Here is a 19,948-nt window from a genome sequence, read left to right as displayed (position 1 = left end):
AATATCATAGTTTATGAGGATAACAAAAAAGACACAAAAATTCAGAATTTTCTTACGAATTAGTAAAGTTTTAATTTTTTCCAGTACTTTAAAAAAAAGTCCCCGTCTTCCCTGACTTGTGGCAACCCCGTATTTTATTTCCCTACTTTTTTTTACTTATTTACTTTTTCATTTCTTCACTAATTTATTTCTTCAACTTTTTTATTTTTTTATTATTTTACTTTTCTAATTTTTTATTTTTCTTTTACTATTTAATTTTCCTACTTTTTTTTATATTTCTTTAAGGGCATTTGAACCTTGATGACGTCACACATGCTTTGCACAAAGTGTAACGTCATCAAGGTTCAAATGCCCTTAACTATTTTATTTTCCTACTTTTTTATTTTCTTAACTATTTTATTTTTCTACTTTAAAAAAAAAAAAAAAAAAAAAAAATATTCTAAGCATCTATTTCATTTTTTTTTAATTATTACCTTCAATAATATATTTATTTCTCACTCTATGTTCAAATATTCTAAAGATAAAATTTTTATCTTCAACTTTCATTCAGTTTTTTCTGCTTTTTATCTTTATTTTTATGCTCATTTTTATCACAATCTCTAATTTTATTTTTATTCACATCTCAAAAATATTATCTCTATCTTTGACTTGATCTTTAAATTTATTTTTAGTTCAACCTTTATATTCACACTAAGGAAAATGGTTTTATTTTAAACAAATAAAGGAAAGTAAAATTTTTTTTATCTCTACAAAATATTTCCTTTTTAATTTCAAAATAAACTTTTAAATTAATAGTTTTATTTTAAAATTACATTTATTAAAGATTCGTAACCCTAATCTTAACAAAAACAAGATTTTTTTTTTTTTTTTTTTTTTTTTTTTTTTTTTTTTTTTTTTTTTTTTTTTTTTTAATTATGTTATACATAAAAACTTTTGTACGAAAGGGTTCCTTTATGTACCCGTGTATAAAAAGAAATAAATATATTAATAAATAAATATTTAATCTTATGAAATTATCTAGATTCTTTTTTATTTTTTATTTTCCATTTTCTTTTTGCTTTTTATTAATTTTTTTTTTTTTGCTTTTTTCTGCCCTTCTATTGATATCTTTCATCATCTCTCTTTCTCTCCCTATTTTTATCTCCTCCGCGAGCTCGCTTCCGCCATTTCCTTCACTCTTTCCGGCCCTTATGTATATTCCGTAATCTCGTATTGTTCCAACCCGAGACTTGTATTTTAAAGAGAACACTCTTTCTTCAGTCTCCGAGATTTTCTCCCATTTAACACCCCTCCCTCTTAGTCTCCAGTTTTTTTTCCATTCTTCTAAATACATTATTGTATAATTACGGTACTTCCGTTCTAATTTATTCGCAAATTGATCCGCATTTTATAGTTCCAAGAAAATAATTCACCACGATTCATGGTCCAACTTTTGGGATTTTTTATAATCCAAGATATTTTTTTTTAGTAACTTCTTTTTTTAATTTAGTAAAATTTATATTTTACTAAATTAAAAAAAAATGTTACTAAAAAAAAATATCTGAAAAAAATATAAAAAAGATAAATTTAATTTTATAAAATAATTTTTATAAAATCAAATTTATCTTTTTCATAAACGGTAAATAATTTTTTTCCTAAACGTTAAATAATTTATAAATATTTTTTTTCATCATTTAATTGGAAATTGTTTTCTGAATAAGACGTGAGAAGAAAGAAATTTGTATTCTCATTGAAAAATAAAGACGGGAGAGAAGAAAAAAAAATCTGAGTGGATGGCTGACTGAAAGGTGAAAGGAAAAATCCATGAGAGCTTGAAGAGAAAATGAAAAAACTTTAGTTAATGAAGAAAAAAGCTCTTGGTTTTCAAATAGTTTCTGAATCCCGTTGGCAAAAATCAATATTTCTTTTCTAATTAACACACTGAAAAGAAAATAAGAGGAGGAAAGAAAAATTTGAAAAATTGTAAGCGTGCTGCAAGGAAAAAAATTATTTAACGCTTCAGGGGACACCAATCCAATTACTAATTCATTCACTCTGCTTAACCTGATTCTTTTGAAAAATTTCCCTACTTTTTCGAATCATTTTTCTGAAAAAAAAGTTTTCTTTCTACAATTTTTCTTGTTCCTTCTAGACTATAATATTAATTTTATTAATTTATGCAAATTTAATTTTGTTGTTCATTTCAATTAAATATTAGTTTTAATTATTAGTGCCAATTATTAGCTTTAATTATTTGATTTAATTATTAGTTTCAATTATTAATTAAAATTATTAATTTGAAATAATTATTAATTTCAATTATTAATGTCAATTACAATTTTAAATGATTATTAATTTCAATTCTTAGTTTTAATTTTTAATTTCAATTAACAGTTTCATATCATAATTTCAATTAAATATTAGTTTCAATTATTAATTTTAATTAATAATTTCAATTAAATATTAGTTTTAATTGTTAGTTTTAATTATTAGATTAATTATTAGTTTCAATTATAAATTTCATGTATTAATTTCAATTATTAGTTTCAATTAATAGTTTCAATTATTAAATGAATATTAGTTTCAATTATGACATTTAATAGTTAGTTGCAATTATTAGATTTAATTGTTAGTTTCAATTGTTAGTTTCAATTATTAGTTTCATTTATTAATTTCAATTATTAGTTTTAATTTTTAATTTCAATTATTAGTTTCAATTATTAATTTCAATTCTCAATTTCAATTCTTAGTTTCTATTAAATATTAATGTCAACTAATATTAATTTAAATAAAAAAAGGCACTATTTTCTATTTATTTATTTATTATTTAAAACTGTACTTAATGGCCTCTCCTGCCCCGGAAAAAAATTTTGATAACATTTTTTATGCTTAAAACAAATTTGATGAAAAAAACCCAACACCGAGGGATTAGGATTTATACTTCTCTTGGAATTTTTATAATTGATGAAAAATATAAACAAAAAAAAAAAGAAAACAGAACAAAATAAAGCCTCACAAATAAAAGAGGATTGAAGAGTAAATTGAAAAAATATAACTGTAAATAAAAACGCATATCGATCAAATAAAAATGGTAATAAAAGTCCGGATTTATATTTCAAGGTTCAAGTCAACCCCCGAAAATGTTTAAGAGTTCAATTAAAGTCAAAAGGGCGGAAAGTCTCCTGAGTGTCCCTTTTTAGGTAGCTGGACAAACAACTTTGGAGACCTTTAATCGTCTATTGCTTGATAAATGGTTTTTCTTTACGACACCGTTCTTCTTCTTCTCCCCCCCCCTTCCATGAAACCCTTAGTGATACTCAAAATTTTTGGCATTTCTTATTTCCTTTTGACAAAACTTTCAAGAATTTATTTTTTTTTCACCTTTTAATACGAATTTTTCGGAAAATTGAAAATTTCTTGAATTTTATTGAAATGGAATTATTTTCCAACGGATTTTGCATTTTATTTCGTATTTTATTCCTTTTTGCAATTTTTTTCTATTTTTCGTCTCAATTTTTATTTTTCTTAAAAATAGAAAAAAAAAGTTGGTACACAACTTTATCGTAAGTCGATAATAAGTAGGTAACAAAGATCACGTGACAAAAAATGGCGGCCACATTCCCAAACAGCTGATTCCACATGAGAATTTCCAACCACTGTAGATTTTAGCCAATTTTTCGAAAACTCATCAAACATTTGCTTAAATTATCAAATGAATTTGAACTAATTAGAAACTATATTGAACAAAGAGAAAAGAAATTCACCGAGAAGAAAAAAAGAAACCCATCTGAAAATGTAATTGTAATTCAATCCTCTTTTCCAATTTCCCAATGTTTGAAGGAGAGATAACACATCAAAGATCAATCAAATCAACCCTCCTCATCTCTCTCGCCCCCCGCCCTTCTCGTATAAGGTTTCGAGCGTCAAATTGAGGATACTCGAATGCTCCTCACGTTTGAAAATTTCTCTCCATCCTAATCCCGGATCTATATATATATAGATACTACATGATACGAATCAGTCTGTAATTGACGCAACGATCGATGCAATGAACCAGTTGGATTCGCAATGATTACGTCGCGACAGATAAATGCAACCTCAGGCTAAGCTATTTCAGATTGAACCTTATTTGTCAACCCCTTCCATATGGTTTTGTGACCGCTCCCCCCTCTCTCTTTCCTACCACTTTACTCCCTCTCTCTCTACTACCATTTAACCCCCCCCCCCTCTCAATTTAACAGCAAAAACAAAATTCTACACAATACACACGTTTAAACCCATGGACAACGCAATTTTGCATTGCAAATCGATTCGATCTGCTCTAATTGCAATTCCAATTTAAAATGATTCGTCCTCTCTCCCTCTCTTTCTCTGAATCTCTTGACCACATCAAACGAAACAATTACAGAAAAAAAAATTATTTTTCTCCAATAAAGCTGACATAATTCATTTTATTGGTGACTATTGTAAAAGGGCCATTAATATCATACACGTCAATATAAATATTAGGTTGGCAAACCTGCTGACACGTGACCTAGAAAAAAAGGGAATATGTCTGCCACACTTCTTAAACAGCTGATTCGAGAGTTTTTAAAAAATGAATAATAAAAATTATTACTTTTTGAAGAAAGACTTTTTGTAGAAAAGTGAAATAATAATTTTAGACTGTATATATATGTATAATTATTCAGAATTACCACATGACAGGAAATAAATAATAAAGAAATAAAAAAATAGGAAAATAAATTTTAAAAAAATAGAAAAGTAAAATAGTAAAGAAGTAAAAAAAGTTGAAAACTTTAAAAGATTTTATAAAATTTCGCTTTGAATGAATCTAATTAGAAGTTTTAAAGAACTTAGATTTTTGAAAAATTTTAATAATTTAAATTCTTTTGAAATTATACCTAGGTAGTTAAATTTTGTAATTCTATATTTAATTAATTATTAAAAATAATGGATTTATAGAAGAATTTTTTAGTTAAAAACGCTAAAACAATTAAAATTTGGTAAAGTTACAAATGATTGCAGAAATTCAATTATTTTCAAGAGTAATTTATTTATTTATTTATTTATCAAAATACATATAATAAAATATACGTAATAAAAAATTCTTCCCAGAAATTACAATTGTTGGAAAATTTTTTAAAACTTTTTTCAAAATATAAATTATGCTTATAAATATCTAACATGATTATTTTCCGAAATAATTATTTTCCAAAATTTTAATAAATATCTTAGGGGCAAAATTCCTCAATTGTCCTAACTTAAAATCGAAAGTCTTCAAATCGGGCTGATTTTTGCACAAACTTTAATACTATGAGAGAGAACTTTACCCATAAAATATTAAGATATTTTATTAAAAATTGTAGGGGAGAGAGGGGGTTAAAGTTTTTGGTAACGAGTGGACAGTGGATTCTTTTAGCTAATATAGCTAAAATACAGTAGATTGGACAAAATTTTGACCTATATGTTTTCGAAAGGTTTTTTCCTCCTCTTTCGAATGGTGTAAAAAATTTTTTTTTTAATTAACAATTTAACTAATTTTTTTCAAAATTAAAAATATTTTTCACTTTTTTTTAAAAAACGGCATTTTTTTTCTCTTTTTTTTGCTTTAAAATAAAGCTTAATATGTGTACTTTCCATAACTGATTCTGAAAAAATGACGTTTTTTTTTGTTTTCGAATTATTAATTAATTAATTAATAAAAATCAGTAAAAAATTACTAAAAAATGAAATATTTTTTAAGCAAGTAAACTTTTCTTACTTATGAGCTTATCATCGTAAAGCTTACAAAATTCCGCATCCAGCAAGCATAAACTAAACTGTTTTTTATAAATAATTGTTAAATAAATAAATAATTGATTAATTATTTATTCATTTCTGGAAAAATGACAATTTTTATTTTTATTCTTATTTCAAGCAAAGCTTAATATGTGTACTTTTAATACCCGATTAGGAAAAAATGACATTTTTCTTTTTGTATTATTTATTAATTAATTAATAAAAATTATTTTAAAAAATTATTATTTTTCAAAGAAATAAACTTTTCTTAATTTTGCGCTTGCAAACGTAAAGCTTACCAACTTCCGCACCCAACAAGTTTATTTTTAACTATTTTTTATAAACAATTTCAAAAAATTAATAAATAAATTTTCAATTATTTATTTATTTAACAATTATTTGTAAAAATAGGTGTAATTATACTTGTTGGATGCGGAATTAGGTAATCTTTACGATGATAATCTCATAATTTAGAAAAGTTTACTTGCTTAAAAAATATTTCATTTTTTAGTAATTTTTTACTGATTTTTATTAATTAATTAATTAATAATTCGAAAACAAAAAAAAACGTCATTTTTTCAGAATCAGTTATGGAAAGTACACATATTAAGCTTTATTTTAAAGCAAAAAAAAGAGAAAAAAAAAATGCCGTTTTTTAAAAAAAAGTGAAAAATATTTTTAATTTTGAAAAAAATTAGTTAAATTGTTAATTAAAAAAAAAATTTTTTACACCATTCGAAAGAGGAGGAAAAAACCTTTCGAAAACATATAGGTCAAAATTTTGTCCAATCTACTGTATTTTAGCTATATTAGCTAAAAGAATCCACTGTCCACACGTTACCAAAAACTTTAACCCCCTCTCCCCCCTACAATTTTTAATAAAATATCTTAATATTTTATGGGTAAAGTTCTCTCTCATAGTATTAAAGTTTGTGCAAAAATCAGCCCGATTTGAAGACTTTCGATTTTAAGTTAGGACAATTGAGGAATTTTGCCCTCTTAGCAAAATTTCAATTATTTTCAAAAAATTTCTTTAATTCAATGATTTTTAATATCTACTGGTTAATAAAATTTTTCAAATTATTTAAACAAAATTTTAAGAAAATTCTACTTGAACATTTAGATTGGTTCAGAAATAATAAAAATTTCAAAGGACTTCAATTATTTACAAATTTTTTATAAATTTCTTCGCAATAATTCAATTATTTTCATCTCAGAATTTCAATTATTTTTAATACAATTTTAATCGAATTCCTGGAAAAATTTAATTATTCTTAAAAAATTTATTAATATTTGTAGAAAGTAATTGTTTAAAAATTTTTTGATAAAGTTTTTTATGAGAATTCAATTTTAAGAAACTCAATTATTATTCAATAAATTATTTATTTTTGTATTGAAAGAATTGAATTCTCGTAGAATTGTCTGATAAAAGTTAATTTAAAAATTAATTTCAGTTCAAATTTTAAAAAATTCTTTTGAAAATTCCAATTATTTTTATAAATAATAAAATTCTTCTCAAAAATTCAATTATTTTCAAAAATTATAATAAACTTTTTTACAGGGATTCAATTATTTTTAGAAACAATAAAATTCTTTTTAGGATTTCAATTATTTTCACAAATATTAAAACTCATCGCAGAATTTCAATTATTTTTAATGCAATTTTAATCGAATTGCTCGAGAAATATAATTAATCTTAAAAATTTAATTGAAATTCGTCAAAAGAATTCAATTTTTTAAAAATTTGCTGATAAAATTCTTTATAGGAAGTCAATTTTAAGAAATATTCAATTATTCAATAATTTATTTATTTTTGTATTTAAATAATTGAATTCTCGTAGAATTTTCTAATTAAAATTGATTTAAAAATGAATTTTAGTTAGATATGCATTAAAAAAAAACTTTTATTAAAAGCATTATGGCTTAAGTTTTTAGAAATAATTGAATTTTGAAAAAGTTTTCAATATTAAAATCTTTGAAAATTTGAATTTTTCAGTTTTCATTGTAAGAATTCTGTAAAATTAATTTTTTTTTTAAAAGTTTGAAGAATTTAAGTTGAAAACACTAGAAAAAATATTGAATTTTGAAGAAGTTATAAATCATTGCAAAAATTCAATTATATATTCCAAAATTAAAACAAGACACTTTTTAAAAATTCAATTATCTTTATAATTAAAAGAATTCTTCTCCAAAATTCGATTATTTAAAAAAATTTTCAGAAATCTATATTTTTTTTCATATTTTTAACTATAATAATAATTCTGTAGAATTTTTTTTTTTTTTGAAAAAGTTTAATGAAACTTTTTTTTGAAATTTGAAGTTTTTATTTTCTAAATATATTCAATTTTAAATAAAAATTGAAGAATTTCCGAATAATCAAAATTTCCTTAAATTCGAATTGTAGGCGAATGGATTTGAAAGTTATCAAAGAAATTTTTCAAAAATTACACGAAAAAAAAATTTTACCTGAGTTGAATTATTTATGAAAATAATTTAATTCTTGCGAACGATTTTATTAGAATTTTTTAAAATATGTAATTGAATTTACAAGAAAAAATTTATTACTTTTAAAAATAATTGAATTCTTGTGGTGAATATTGTTATTTATGAAACTAATTGAATTTTGCAAAGCATTTTATTAAAAATGCCTCAAAATAATTAAATTTTCGGGAATTCTTTCGAAGAATTATTTATGTAAATAATTGAATTCTAGGAAAGAATGTTATTAAAATCTAAAAGAATAATTGAATTATTTCAAAAGAAACCTAATTAAAATTGAATTTAAAATAATTTATTTCTACTTTCGAACAATTTTACTAAAATATTTGAAAATAATTGAATTCCTGTGAAATATTTTTTTAAATAATTGATCTTTTTAAGGAATTGAAATTAAATTTTTAAGAATAATTAGGTACCTTTTTGAGGAATTCCTGTAAAATTGCATTAAAAATAATTGAAATCCAACGATAAATGTTATTATTTATGAAAATAATTGAATATTTGTAAAGAATTTGATTAATAAAATTTTCAAAAATAATTGAATTATTGCGAAAAATTTTATTAAAATTCTTTGAAATGTGTTATTTTATTAAATATTTCTAAAAATAATTTAATTCCTGAAAAGCATTTTATTATTTATGAAAATAATTGAATTCTTGTAAACGATTTTATTAGAATTTTTAAAAATAATTGAATATCCAAGAAAAAATTTATTACTTTTAAAAATAATTGAATTCTTGTGATGAATATGGTTATTTATAAAAATAATTGAATTTTGCAAAGAATTTTATTAAAATGCCTCAGTATAATTGAATTTTCGGGAATAATTTTGTTTTTTATCGACATAATTGAATTCTTCATAAGAATTTTATAAACATTATTTTAAATAATTAATGTTTTCGAATTATAATAAATATTATGAAAAGTTTATTTTAAATAATTGAATTCTTGTGGAAAACTTTATTTGTGAAAATAATTGTATTTTTCAATTAATTAATTTAAAATAGTATTTAAAAATAATTAAAATTCTTCGATGAGTTTTATTATTTATGAAATTAGTTGAATTTTTTTAAGATTTTATTATTTATAAAAATAATTAAATTTTAGACAAATTTTATCAATTTCTTTTTAAAAAATTGAATTCTTTTGCGAAATTTTATGAAGATACTAGATATTGAAAATAATTGAATTTCGAATATTTTTTGAAAATAATTAAAATGTTTTAAAAAATTTGATTGTAATTTTTAAAAATATTTTTTTTGATTTCTATTATTAGCGACTTTAAAGTAGTGGAAATTCTAAAAAAATAGAAATAGTAGCTTTTAGTGGCTGAAATCTAAAAAAAAGTACCCAAATAATAACATAACGTAAAAAAAGTAGTAAATAGTAGGTTTTAGTATAGATGGGTGCAAAGCCTGTAAATAATTTAATTATATAAGTATAGATAGTTAATTTTTTTCTGAAAGACATCTCTCGATGAGGAAATTGGAAATGAGAAACAGCTCGAAGGATTGTACACTCGGGGTATTCGAAGAGAGGTGAAACCGCTCATGAATTAATCATTAAATTGACGCCATACGCCAAACGCCTTGACTTTAGTCCCTTCCCTCCACCCCAACTTTCCTCCCAGTTTACCGCTTCTAACTCCCCCCCCCATTGGGGAGGATGAAAAGCAGGGGTTAGAATGAAGGGACAATGTTGAAGAGAGGGAAATGATGCACACACACCCTTCTTCCTGGAGAGATCTTCAAGTTATCGAAACTACAAGTAATCCATTGTAGTGAGTCAGAATTAACGAGGCATCAGGAGTACTTGAATTTAATTAATAATAATCGTGAGTAAGGGTTCTATAACTATTTCCTATTCCATGAAATTAGAGATGCACTCCTACGCACATTACGGTCACCTTTGTGCCAGATTCAGTGCTCTAATTAATCTCCACTATATGCAATAATACCTTTGAACTCTCGACACGTTTATTGCCCCTAATAAGCAAAAAATTTTTTTCCCCTCTTTTTCACCCACTGTCGTCGGCCTATTTATATCTTGTTTTTTTATTAAGATTAGAAAAAATTAATTCAGAAATTTTTTTTGTTTATCTCTTGCCTACTTTTTTTAACAATTTATTTATATACTTAATTATTTGTTAATTTAATTGATTTCCTTATTTAATTATTTCGTTACTTATTTATTTGATTAATTATTTATTTACTCTTTATTTATTTGTTATTTATTATTTATCATTAATTTTTGAATTTTATTAATAAAATTAAATATAATCGAGCCAAATTAGTCTCACTGAATTCAAATTTTTTTTATATTCCCGCCAGAAAATTTATTTGAATTACCCGATTCAATATGGCTGCCTACGAACAGCTGATTCATCATCACCTCGCTAATTTGATTTAAAAAATATTGAATAGGAATAAAAAATAGGCTTCAATCAAAAATGTTCATCAAATATCCTAAATGATGGAATTAAATTAAATTGAAAATGACTTGAATTGAAAAATAATAAAATTGGAAATAATAGGAAATTATTTATAGAAGAAAGTAAGAAAAAATTGAATTTGAATAAAAAAAAAACGTTCTAATCGAAAATTTGTATCTAATTTCTTAAATGATTGAATTGAAATAAATTGAATTTACTTAAATTGAAAAATAATAAAATACATTTGAGAAAAATGCGAAAATATTTTTGGTTTCAAAAGAAAGTAAAATTCGAATAAAACTACGATTGTTTTTATTTGTTTTTTATTTTTTTCACTATTTATTTGTTTTGTTATTTTATTTATTATATTATCTTTTTTATTTATTTGTTATTTATCAATTATCATTTATTTTAAAATTTTATTAACAAAATTAAATAATGTCGAGTCAACTAGTCTCATTGAATTTAAAATTACAGGCAGAAAAACAATTCAAAATGGCTGCCTACGAACAGCTGATTCATCATCACCTCATTAATTTGTTTTATAAAATATTCACATTAAATAAAAAATACGCTTTAATCAAAAATATTTATCACATTTCCTAAATGATGGAATTGAATTAAATTGACTTAAATTAAAAAATTATAAAACTAAAAAAAGAAATTATTTTTTATTATTTACTTATTAGTTATTTATTGTTTATTTATGAGTCATGTTAATAAAATTAAATACTATAGAGCCAATTAGTCTTACTGAATTGAAATTTTTTGAATATTCCCGCCAGACAGGCGATTTTAACCATCTGATTAAAAATGGCCGCCTTCGAGCAGCTGATTAGTCGCCACCTCGTCAATTAGTTTCAAGAGAAAATAAAATTCTAATAAAACATTCTATTAATTGAAACATTTTAACAAATTTTTCGAGTGAATAAATTGAATCCAACTGCTTAATAATCAAATAAATTGTAAAAAGATTAGGAATATATTTTTGGCAAATAGTTTGCCAAAAATAACATTTTAAACTAGTGAAAAAAATTGTTTTTTCCTAAAAAAAAAACCAGAGATTCTACATAATTCTTTGATGGGACCACGATTAAATGTTTTTGGTAGCCTTTCTAACGGGAGCTAAAAGCACGATAATTAACATTGTTCCAACTTGCGAATTCTGGGATGCTTCTAAGTGGTTCATCTCTCTCGTGGAAAATTTACGGCTGAGGTAATAGAAATTAAGTGTGTTAGTGCACACGCTAAAGAGAGAGAGAGAGAGAGAGAGAGAGAATGAGAAAGGGGGAGCTTGGGAGGCAGAGAAGGTCGAAAAGTTTTACTTCCAAATTTCAATTAATTGCAATTTCCAAAACTAATATCAAATTACACTTTGAATATCGAAAATAACAATTGAACACTAGAATTTCGAAACAACAATCAATAAATTCATTACCGAGGGATAGAGAGTAAATAATCTGCAATTAGAGGAGGGATTCGTTATAATTAGAAAATGGAAATTCGAAATGAGAAAAAAGTAGTTCGAAAATAGTAAAATAGTTTTACTGTTTCGAAAATGGAGTGATTCGACTCTGTAATACTGTAATTTCACTTTACTTTCACTTTACTTTCAAGTCACTTTAACTTCAAATTCATTTCACTTTCACATTCACTTCACTTTCACTTCAAATTCACTTGACATTCACATTCACTTCACTCACTTTAAAATCACTTCACTTCAGTTTTACTTTCACATTCACTTATCACTTCACGTTCACAATTACTTTACTTTCACGTTACTTTCACTTCACATTCATCTCATTTTAACTCTTACTTTAGTTTCACTTCATATTCACTTTACTTTTATTTTCACTTTAGTTTTATGTTACTTATTACGTGAAGTTAAGCGAAAGTGAAGAGAAAGTAAATATGAAAGTAAAGTGAACGTTAAGTGAAAGCAACTTGAAAATAAAGTGAATTAGGTGAAAATAAAGTGAATATGAGGTAAAGTAAATTTGAAAGTAAAACTGAGCTGAAGTGATTTTAAAGTGAAGTGAAAGTGACTTGAAAATGAAGTGAAAGCGAAGTGATTTTAAAGTGAGAGTGACTTAAAAGTGACTTAAAAGTGAAATTAAAGTAAATTTGAAGTGAAAGTGAAGTGATTTTAAAGTGAAAGTAAAGTGCAAAGAAAGTAAAAGTGAAGTGATTTTAAAGTGAGATTGGCTTAAAAGTGAAGTGAAAGTCAAGTGAAGGTGAAGTGAATGCCAAGTGAAAGTGAAGTGAGAGTGAAGTGGAAGTAAAAGAGAATTGAAATTACAGAATTGCACCCAAATAAATATTTTTCCGGGAATCTTTCTCGACCCCAAAATCGACATTTAAGAAAAAGAAAAAGGAAGAAAGAAAACAAATTGCAAAAGCCATGGAAAAAAATTACCCAATTAGACATTGAAGAGATTTCTTTGAGGATCTTTTTCTTCCCTCAAGTTATGATAAGATCGTTAGAAGTCAGGCAAGCAGATGAGAATGGAGTGCATTTTAATTAATCCCTACGGTGCCAGAGTTGCTTCATCATCTAGATTACTTCGTGGAATTATTTATACAACCAGTGGTGATGGTGGCACTGGCGGCACATTTTCTCAAAAGTCAATTATTCAAAATGAGCAAATTCACACGCAACTTACTCCAATGTGTCACCCATCTCACCCAATTCAGCCCAAATAACTTTTTTTGCGGTGAAAAAATAATTTATTTAAAAAAAAATTTATATTCTAAGAAATAATTTATTTTTAAAAAAAATTTATATTTAAAGAAATAATTTATTTTAAAAAAAAACTTATTTTATAAAAAATAATTTATTTTTTCACCTCAAAAAAAAAAAAAAAAAATTCCTTCTCAATTCCAAAACGTATTCTACACTTTTCGCATTCTATCGACTTTAAAGCAGAATCGATTTTTTTTGCTCCTCTCTTTTTATTACTGCTGACCACAAAGTCTCTTGCTGAGACATCACAGTATCAAAAAAAAAGAAGAGAGCAAATAAATTTCCCCCGTGAATTGTTCACAGAAGAATCATCAACTAAAAAGAAAAAAATTCCTCCTAAAACTAAATGCATTTTAAAATATTTCAAAGAGAAATTAATTCAAAATTTTTGCTTCCTCAGAGAAAAAAAAATATTTTGCATATGTGAAGAAATTGACAAGCGTTTGATTCATCATTTTGTTTGAAATTGTAAAAATCAAACACTCGGATTTTATTTCCCACTGGTGAACAAATCAACAGAGGGGAAAAAAATAGAAAATTCCTAGCCTTTATGAAATTGAGTCGAAATAGCTTCGAGCAAAAATTGTTCACCTCTGATTTTCCATATCCATATTTTATTATATGTTTATTAAATATAAAAATTGTTTTTATTCCATAAAATAATTCTTTTCTTTTATTAAATAATTATTTATTTTTTTTATTATTTATGTTTAATATTTTATTTTAATTATTATTTCATTCATTTATATTAATTATATATTTCAATATTTAATTATTATTATTTATATTATTTATATATTTTAATATTTTATTTATTTATATTATTTATATATTTTTAAATATTTTATTCATTTCATTTTATTCATTTTATTAAATAAAAATTGAATAAAATATTTTCAATCAATTCAAACTTTTAGTTCAAAATCAAAATTTTCCCTCGACTTAATGAAAATGTAGAATAATTAGGTAGGTAATTAATATCGAGGCAATAAATGATATTCATCTTTTTGGGAATACAGAGATTCGCGTAGAGATCGATTTGCGGTAGTTAATGACAATCAAGTTATTATCTGCTATAATAGAGGTGATAAAATACTGAATAGTTAATTACTATAGTTAATTATCTTCTATGGTGTGTTAGAGTGAAAATTGGTCTAAAATTTTATAGCCGCAGGGCGAATTTAATACATTCTACGCTCCTGAATAAACGATCTAGCCAATTAGCGCTCGGCAACTCCCCACCCTTTTGACGCACTTTCACCTTTGTCAGTATAAATAGAATGGAGAGCGAGAACTTTTCCCATCAGACGCTGAACGACAATTGAATGATGCCGATGATGAGAATTGTGTTTATCTTTATTCAAAATTTAATTCGATTCTCGATAAATCCCCACTTATTATGCTAATGAAAAACGGTATCGAAATTTTTTTTCTTTTTTCGACAAAAAATAAATAGCTCGTTTACTTGTTAATAAGTAAATAAATAAAAATTATAAATTAAAAACAAAAATTATAAATTATTATAAATTATAATAATATTTATAACATTACAAAAATTAAAAAAAAAGATAATAATTAAAAATTAAAATAATCAAAATAAGTACAATAATAATTAATAAAGGTAACTAAAAATAAACAGAAAATAAAAAAATGTTTTCGAATATTCCCGCCAGAAAATCGATTTAAATCATCTGATCCAATATGGCTGCCTTCGAACAGCTGATTCATGGTCACCTCGTTAATAAGTTTCAAAAGAAAAGAAAATTGGATTAAAAAGTACGATTAATTGAAAGTTTTTCATAAACTACTTGAGTGATTCAATTGAATTCAATTTTTTTATTTTTCCACGGAATATTCGAGTAAAAAGCTAATTATTTTAAAAAAATTTTCCCAATTTTTGTCATTTCGTTTTAAAAAGAATATTATTTTTCGATTTTTTTTTTTTATTATGAAAAAGTGACCTTATTTCGTTAAGCAAAAAAAAAGTCTTTTCGTTTCGTTGCGAATAGACGTTCGATAAGACTGACTCGAGAACGGAAAAGGAATGAACGGATACTTCGTTTCCGGCCTTCACCTCGGTTTTGATAAATTCTGATATTCCATATTTTCGAATGGAAAACTTACCACGAGTTCATCGTTTTCACGACCCATTTGAAAAGATTCCCCCATCTCGAAATTTTCCCTTAATAACTTCCATCGGAATGCCCATAAAATTTCTTCTATGAATTCGATTTTCAATTTGAAGAAGAAATCAATTTTCTCAATTTTTTTTTAAACAGACCTCCTTCGATGGAAATCTGTTTAAAAAATCCAATGGAATTCCCAGAGAATATCCAACGAGTACTTTTTCGTAAAGACTTTTCAAAAAAAAAAATACGGGAGAGAAAAAATTCTTTTCCTTCAGTGGACCATGAATTGTGATAATTTTTTTCCCTTGGAAAAAAATGTTTATTTTCCCCGGAGACCTTTCTTTTTCGAAGGAGGCAGCGGTCGCGAGAAGAGATTTTTCTTTTGTTGGCTTTCTTATTTATTGCATTTTCTGTTTTTTTTTTATTTTTTTTTTTATTTGGATTTTGGGAACGATACAGATACCCTCCATTATGCTTGAACTGCAGAAGCCGGGACAGTCGGCCACGACGAGCGAGGCTCCGGGGATTGCCGCCCGCTATGACTCTGCCAACACAACAACAACACTCCGCTCACGAGTCTAATTCCTAGGTACTAATTTATTACGCTTCAGGATACTTAAGAGGCAATGGAACCTCTCCAATAAATAAATTCTTTCCAACAATAATTTCAGCGGGAAAATAAAAACCGAATGATAAAAAAACAAAAAAAAGGTCAAATGCCAATAAAAGTAAAAAAATGTCAAAAAGGAAAACAAAAGATCAGAAAAACAATTATTTTTTTTGGAAAATAAAATTACTTTTTCCGAAAACTGCTGAATTAGCAAAACTTCCCAGGTGGTTAACGACTCTTTTAAACTGACGTCATTAAATGGATCGGAAAATCGAGATTAAGTCGTGCATGCGAGAGCTTTAAAAGAGAGGGAGAATGAGATAAACTCACGAAAGATCCGTTTTGGTTCGAGGAAAACTTTCTTAAGAGTCGCTTTTTCTCTTGCCGATGAAAAAAGAACCGAAGGGGGAAAAGAGAGAGAGAGAAAAAAACTATTCATCGCCGACGCAGAAAGAATAACGTTTCTATCCGGTGCAAATCAAGAAAAATGCCAACAGACCGGAAACGTTGCATATTCCATGAAAAATACGACATTTTTTGTCCCCTCCCGAAAGGGAAGCATTGAATTCAGTAATTTTGTTTTTTACTTACGTTTGAATCTAATTTAATTTTTTACTTTCATTTGAATTTAATTTTTCTACTTTCTTTGGATTCTAATATTTTTATTTTCATTTGAAATTAATTTTCTACTACCATTTGAATTTAATTTCTTACTTTCGTTTGAATTAAATTTTTTACTTTTGTTCTAATTTAATTTTGTAGTTTCGTTTAAATTCAATTTTTTATTTTAGTTTAAATTTAATAATTAATAAATATTATTTTCCCTGATTTAATAACAAAATAATTAAGGGAATATTAATTATAATTGTATTTTACTTACAGAAATATTTTCTGGACGATAAACAGGTTAATTTTCCTACCTCACACTGCGGTGGTCATTTCAACACTGACAGTGGTGGGTTGGGTCGCTACGGTTTTATAGTCCCGACTGCGGAGAGTGGGGCGCGCGCTGTGATTGTCCGAGGCGCGTCGCATTGCATTGCGTTTAAGCAAAACATTTGCGTTTTGCATTGATGTTTAAGATAGAATTTTATAAAAGTGAGATCAGTTTTTAAAAAGGGTTCGAAAAATAAATTATAACCGTCAAGTTTGGTGGTCACTTCTAGAGTAACAGTTCTGGGTTTGGTCCTCCCGGTTTTATACTACCAGTGAGAGAGTGGGGCGCGCGCTCTGATTAGCCGACGCGCGTCGACCAATTGGAAACACCCCCCCTACTCTCGGCGAGTCGTAGTATAAAAGACATAACTCTCGACGCGGAGCGGTCAGTTCGCCACCGTGTCTCGTGGCGGTAGGAATATTTCTACCACCTTTTTCGCACGGAATTAGTACTAAAATGGTCTAATGCACAAACTAAAATACTTAGTTCCATTGCCTCTCAATTCTCCCCAAAAAAATAAACGTTCGTTCACTTGTCTCAAGAGTGAATCTAAATAAAAATAGAAATTCAAAAAAGAAAACTATGTGATGATAGGTAAAAACTCACTCGGCGTTGGTTTCCGGGGTCGGTAGATCGCCAATCGTCGTGAGGGTGAGTGTCGACCAATAGAGTGATCCGAGATATTTTCTAGTTAACGTTGCGTACTCTCCAGGTCGATAAGGATAGACCCAGTCGCCCTGAAAGCCCTCCGCCTCACTCAGTAGATAGTAGAAGCATCCAAACCAATGTGCAAGAATTAGAAGAATATGAATTAGATTGAGAACACGCCAAAGATTTGGATATACTGTTCGCGACTCCACCATGTAATAGTAATTGTAGACTCGATAGATCTTGAGAAATCGTGGAAACCTGAGTAGTGGATTACTGCCAAGGTTCACCTGGAGTAAATCGAGTGGCAATAGTGCGAGTAGATCCAATACAAAGGATTTCGATTTAACATAGTGTCCGGCGAGTTTTTTATTGTTGTAGACCATGAGACCTTGTTCTAAATAGCCGGTACGAAATTGAACACCAACGTCTAGAAAGAAGACAAGATCGGTGAATCCGTCACAGGCTAACCAGGCGGCTGGTGCTAGGGCTTGTAATTCCGGGAGACTTTGTCTCACTATCAACGTCCAGAGATTATAAAGGACACAAACTGAGAGGAGCATCAGCCAATAGTAATAAAAGTTTTCATCCGGATTGACAACAGTTTTAGGTGGTTTTTGTGGTCTTCTTGGACGTCGTCGTCGTGTGTTGGGATTTTTTTCGTCCGCTGGATCACCCTCGCCCTCAGCAGTGTCCAATGTCTCCTGACTCTCTGGTATTTGTCTCGTGGAAAATCTCTTTAAAAAAGAATCCTCACGTTTTAATGGCGGTTTCTTTTGGATCGTCTGTATTGCCGAGGAGAGTTGAACGGTTGTCCTTAATTTCATCCAACGCTGATTGCTCTTCGTTCTGAAATCAGAGAAACTGTTAGGTCTTGATATTAAATGATGATTATTCCAAAACAACTAAAGACAATTTTTGATGAGAGCGATTTATTTGCGAGTATAGAAGTCAAGGGTAAGAGAAGAGATGTAGGTTTATAGAACATATCAACGAAAAGAGAAGATCCTCGCTCGTGCTGATTGTCAAAGAAAGAAAGTTTTTTTTTGTTACAGTAGATTTAATTACACATTTTGTCGCTTGATACCCAGTTTTTACGACAGTTATAGAATTATTAGAAAAAAATTAGCTTTTAGAATACATTAGCAATAGTAGAAGCAGACTATTACTATCTCTTGATGCGAAATTTACAATTTTTGTTTTAATTATTTCACTACTCTAAATTACAATTCCAACGCAGCACCTGAACATGCAGCAAAATAGGAAATATTATATCAATTCATTACTGCATCTGCTAAAATTGCAAAAGTTATTGCAACATTTAGGCAATCGACTTGGAAAGTTTTCCCGGAAAGTGTCCTCTGGATGTTCCAGTAGAATTCCGTCTAGAACCAGAAATTATTTCAGATTTCCAAAAGGATTCCAATTCGATGTAATCAGCTCGTACTAACTGAAGATCCCTGCAGCGACATTTACCGAAACTTTTTAGCCCGGACTCAAACCATAGAATTGAGTCTCCTCTGTATGGTTCGAGTCTAGGCTAAAAAGTGTCGGTAAATGTCGGTAAATGTCGGTACAGGGATTTTCAGTTAAAACCTACTCAGTACATCAACAGAAAATAAAACATCAGATTTCTGGACCAATTTGCTTGTAATCGGAAAGGAGTCATAAAATTTAATTGAATTTCTAACTGGATTGTCTTTTAAATTAAATATCAACAGATTTCCATTGTAATTTGGCTTGAAATCGGAAATTCAACAGAACCCCATCAGAAATCTGAATGAAAACAGAAAATTTCATCCGATTTCCAACGAGATTTCTCTTGAAATCAGAATTTTAACGGAATATAAAATTAGATTTAGAAATTTTATCACTCTTCCAGACAAATTTTTTGCTTGTAATCGAAAATTTTATTCGGATTTCTAAAAAAATTCGACTTCATATTAAAATTTCATCTGATTTCCAAGGAAAGTTCTCTTGCAATCGGAATTTCATCAGGAATTCTAACGGAATCGATAAATTCCATTGAATTTCCAACGGAATTTCGCTAAAAATCGGAATATTAAGAAAATCTGAACTAGAATCGGAATAAAATCTTACAATTCAATTGGATTTCTAACAGAATTCGACTTGAAATTAGAATTTCTAACGGAATTTCTCTCGAAATTGTAAATTCAACGGAAGTTTGTCA

At 26.9% G+C, this 19,948-nt stretch overlaps 1 protein-coding gene across 7 annotated transcripts in view; it reads right to left on the bottom strand.

Moving 5' to 3' along the window:
• Positions 1-19,948, bottom strand: part of LOC122499744 — a 180,583-nt gene that overhangs the window by 39,563 nt on the left and 121,072 nt on the right. For 6 of the 7 annotated variants that reach the window (XM_043608229.1, XM_043608227.1, XM_043608232.1 and 3 more), the window contains 2 exons: positions 17,716-18,606; positions 16,026-16,106 (listed from right to left, as the gene is read on the bottom strand). In XM_043608229.1, coding sequence (XP_043464164.1) covers positions 16,026-16,106; positions 17,716-18,606 — 972 coding nt within the window. The remainder of the gene's footprint in view (positions 1-16,025; positions 16,107-17,715; positions 18,607-19,948) is intronic. The other variant, XM_043608228.1, reaches the window with a different exon arrangement.

This window comes from Leptopilina heterotoma, unplaced genomic scaffold, assembly GCF_015476425.1.
Source record: "Leptopilina heterotoma isolate Lh14 unplaced genomic scaffold, ASM1547642v1 Lhet_174, whole genome shotgun sequence".
Classification (NCBI taxonomy): Eukaryota; Metazoa; Arthropoda; class Insecta; order Hymenoptera; family Figitidae; genus Leptopilina; species Leptopilina heterotoma.
This window is presented reverse-complemented; position numbering and strand designations above follow the sequence as displayed.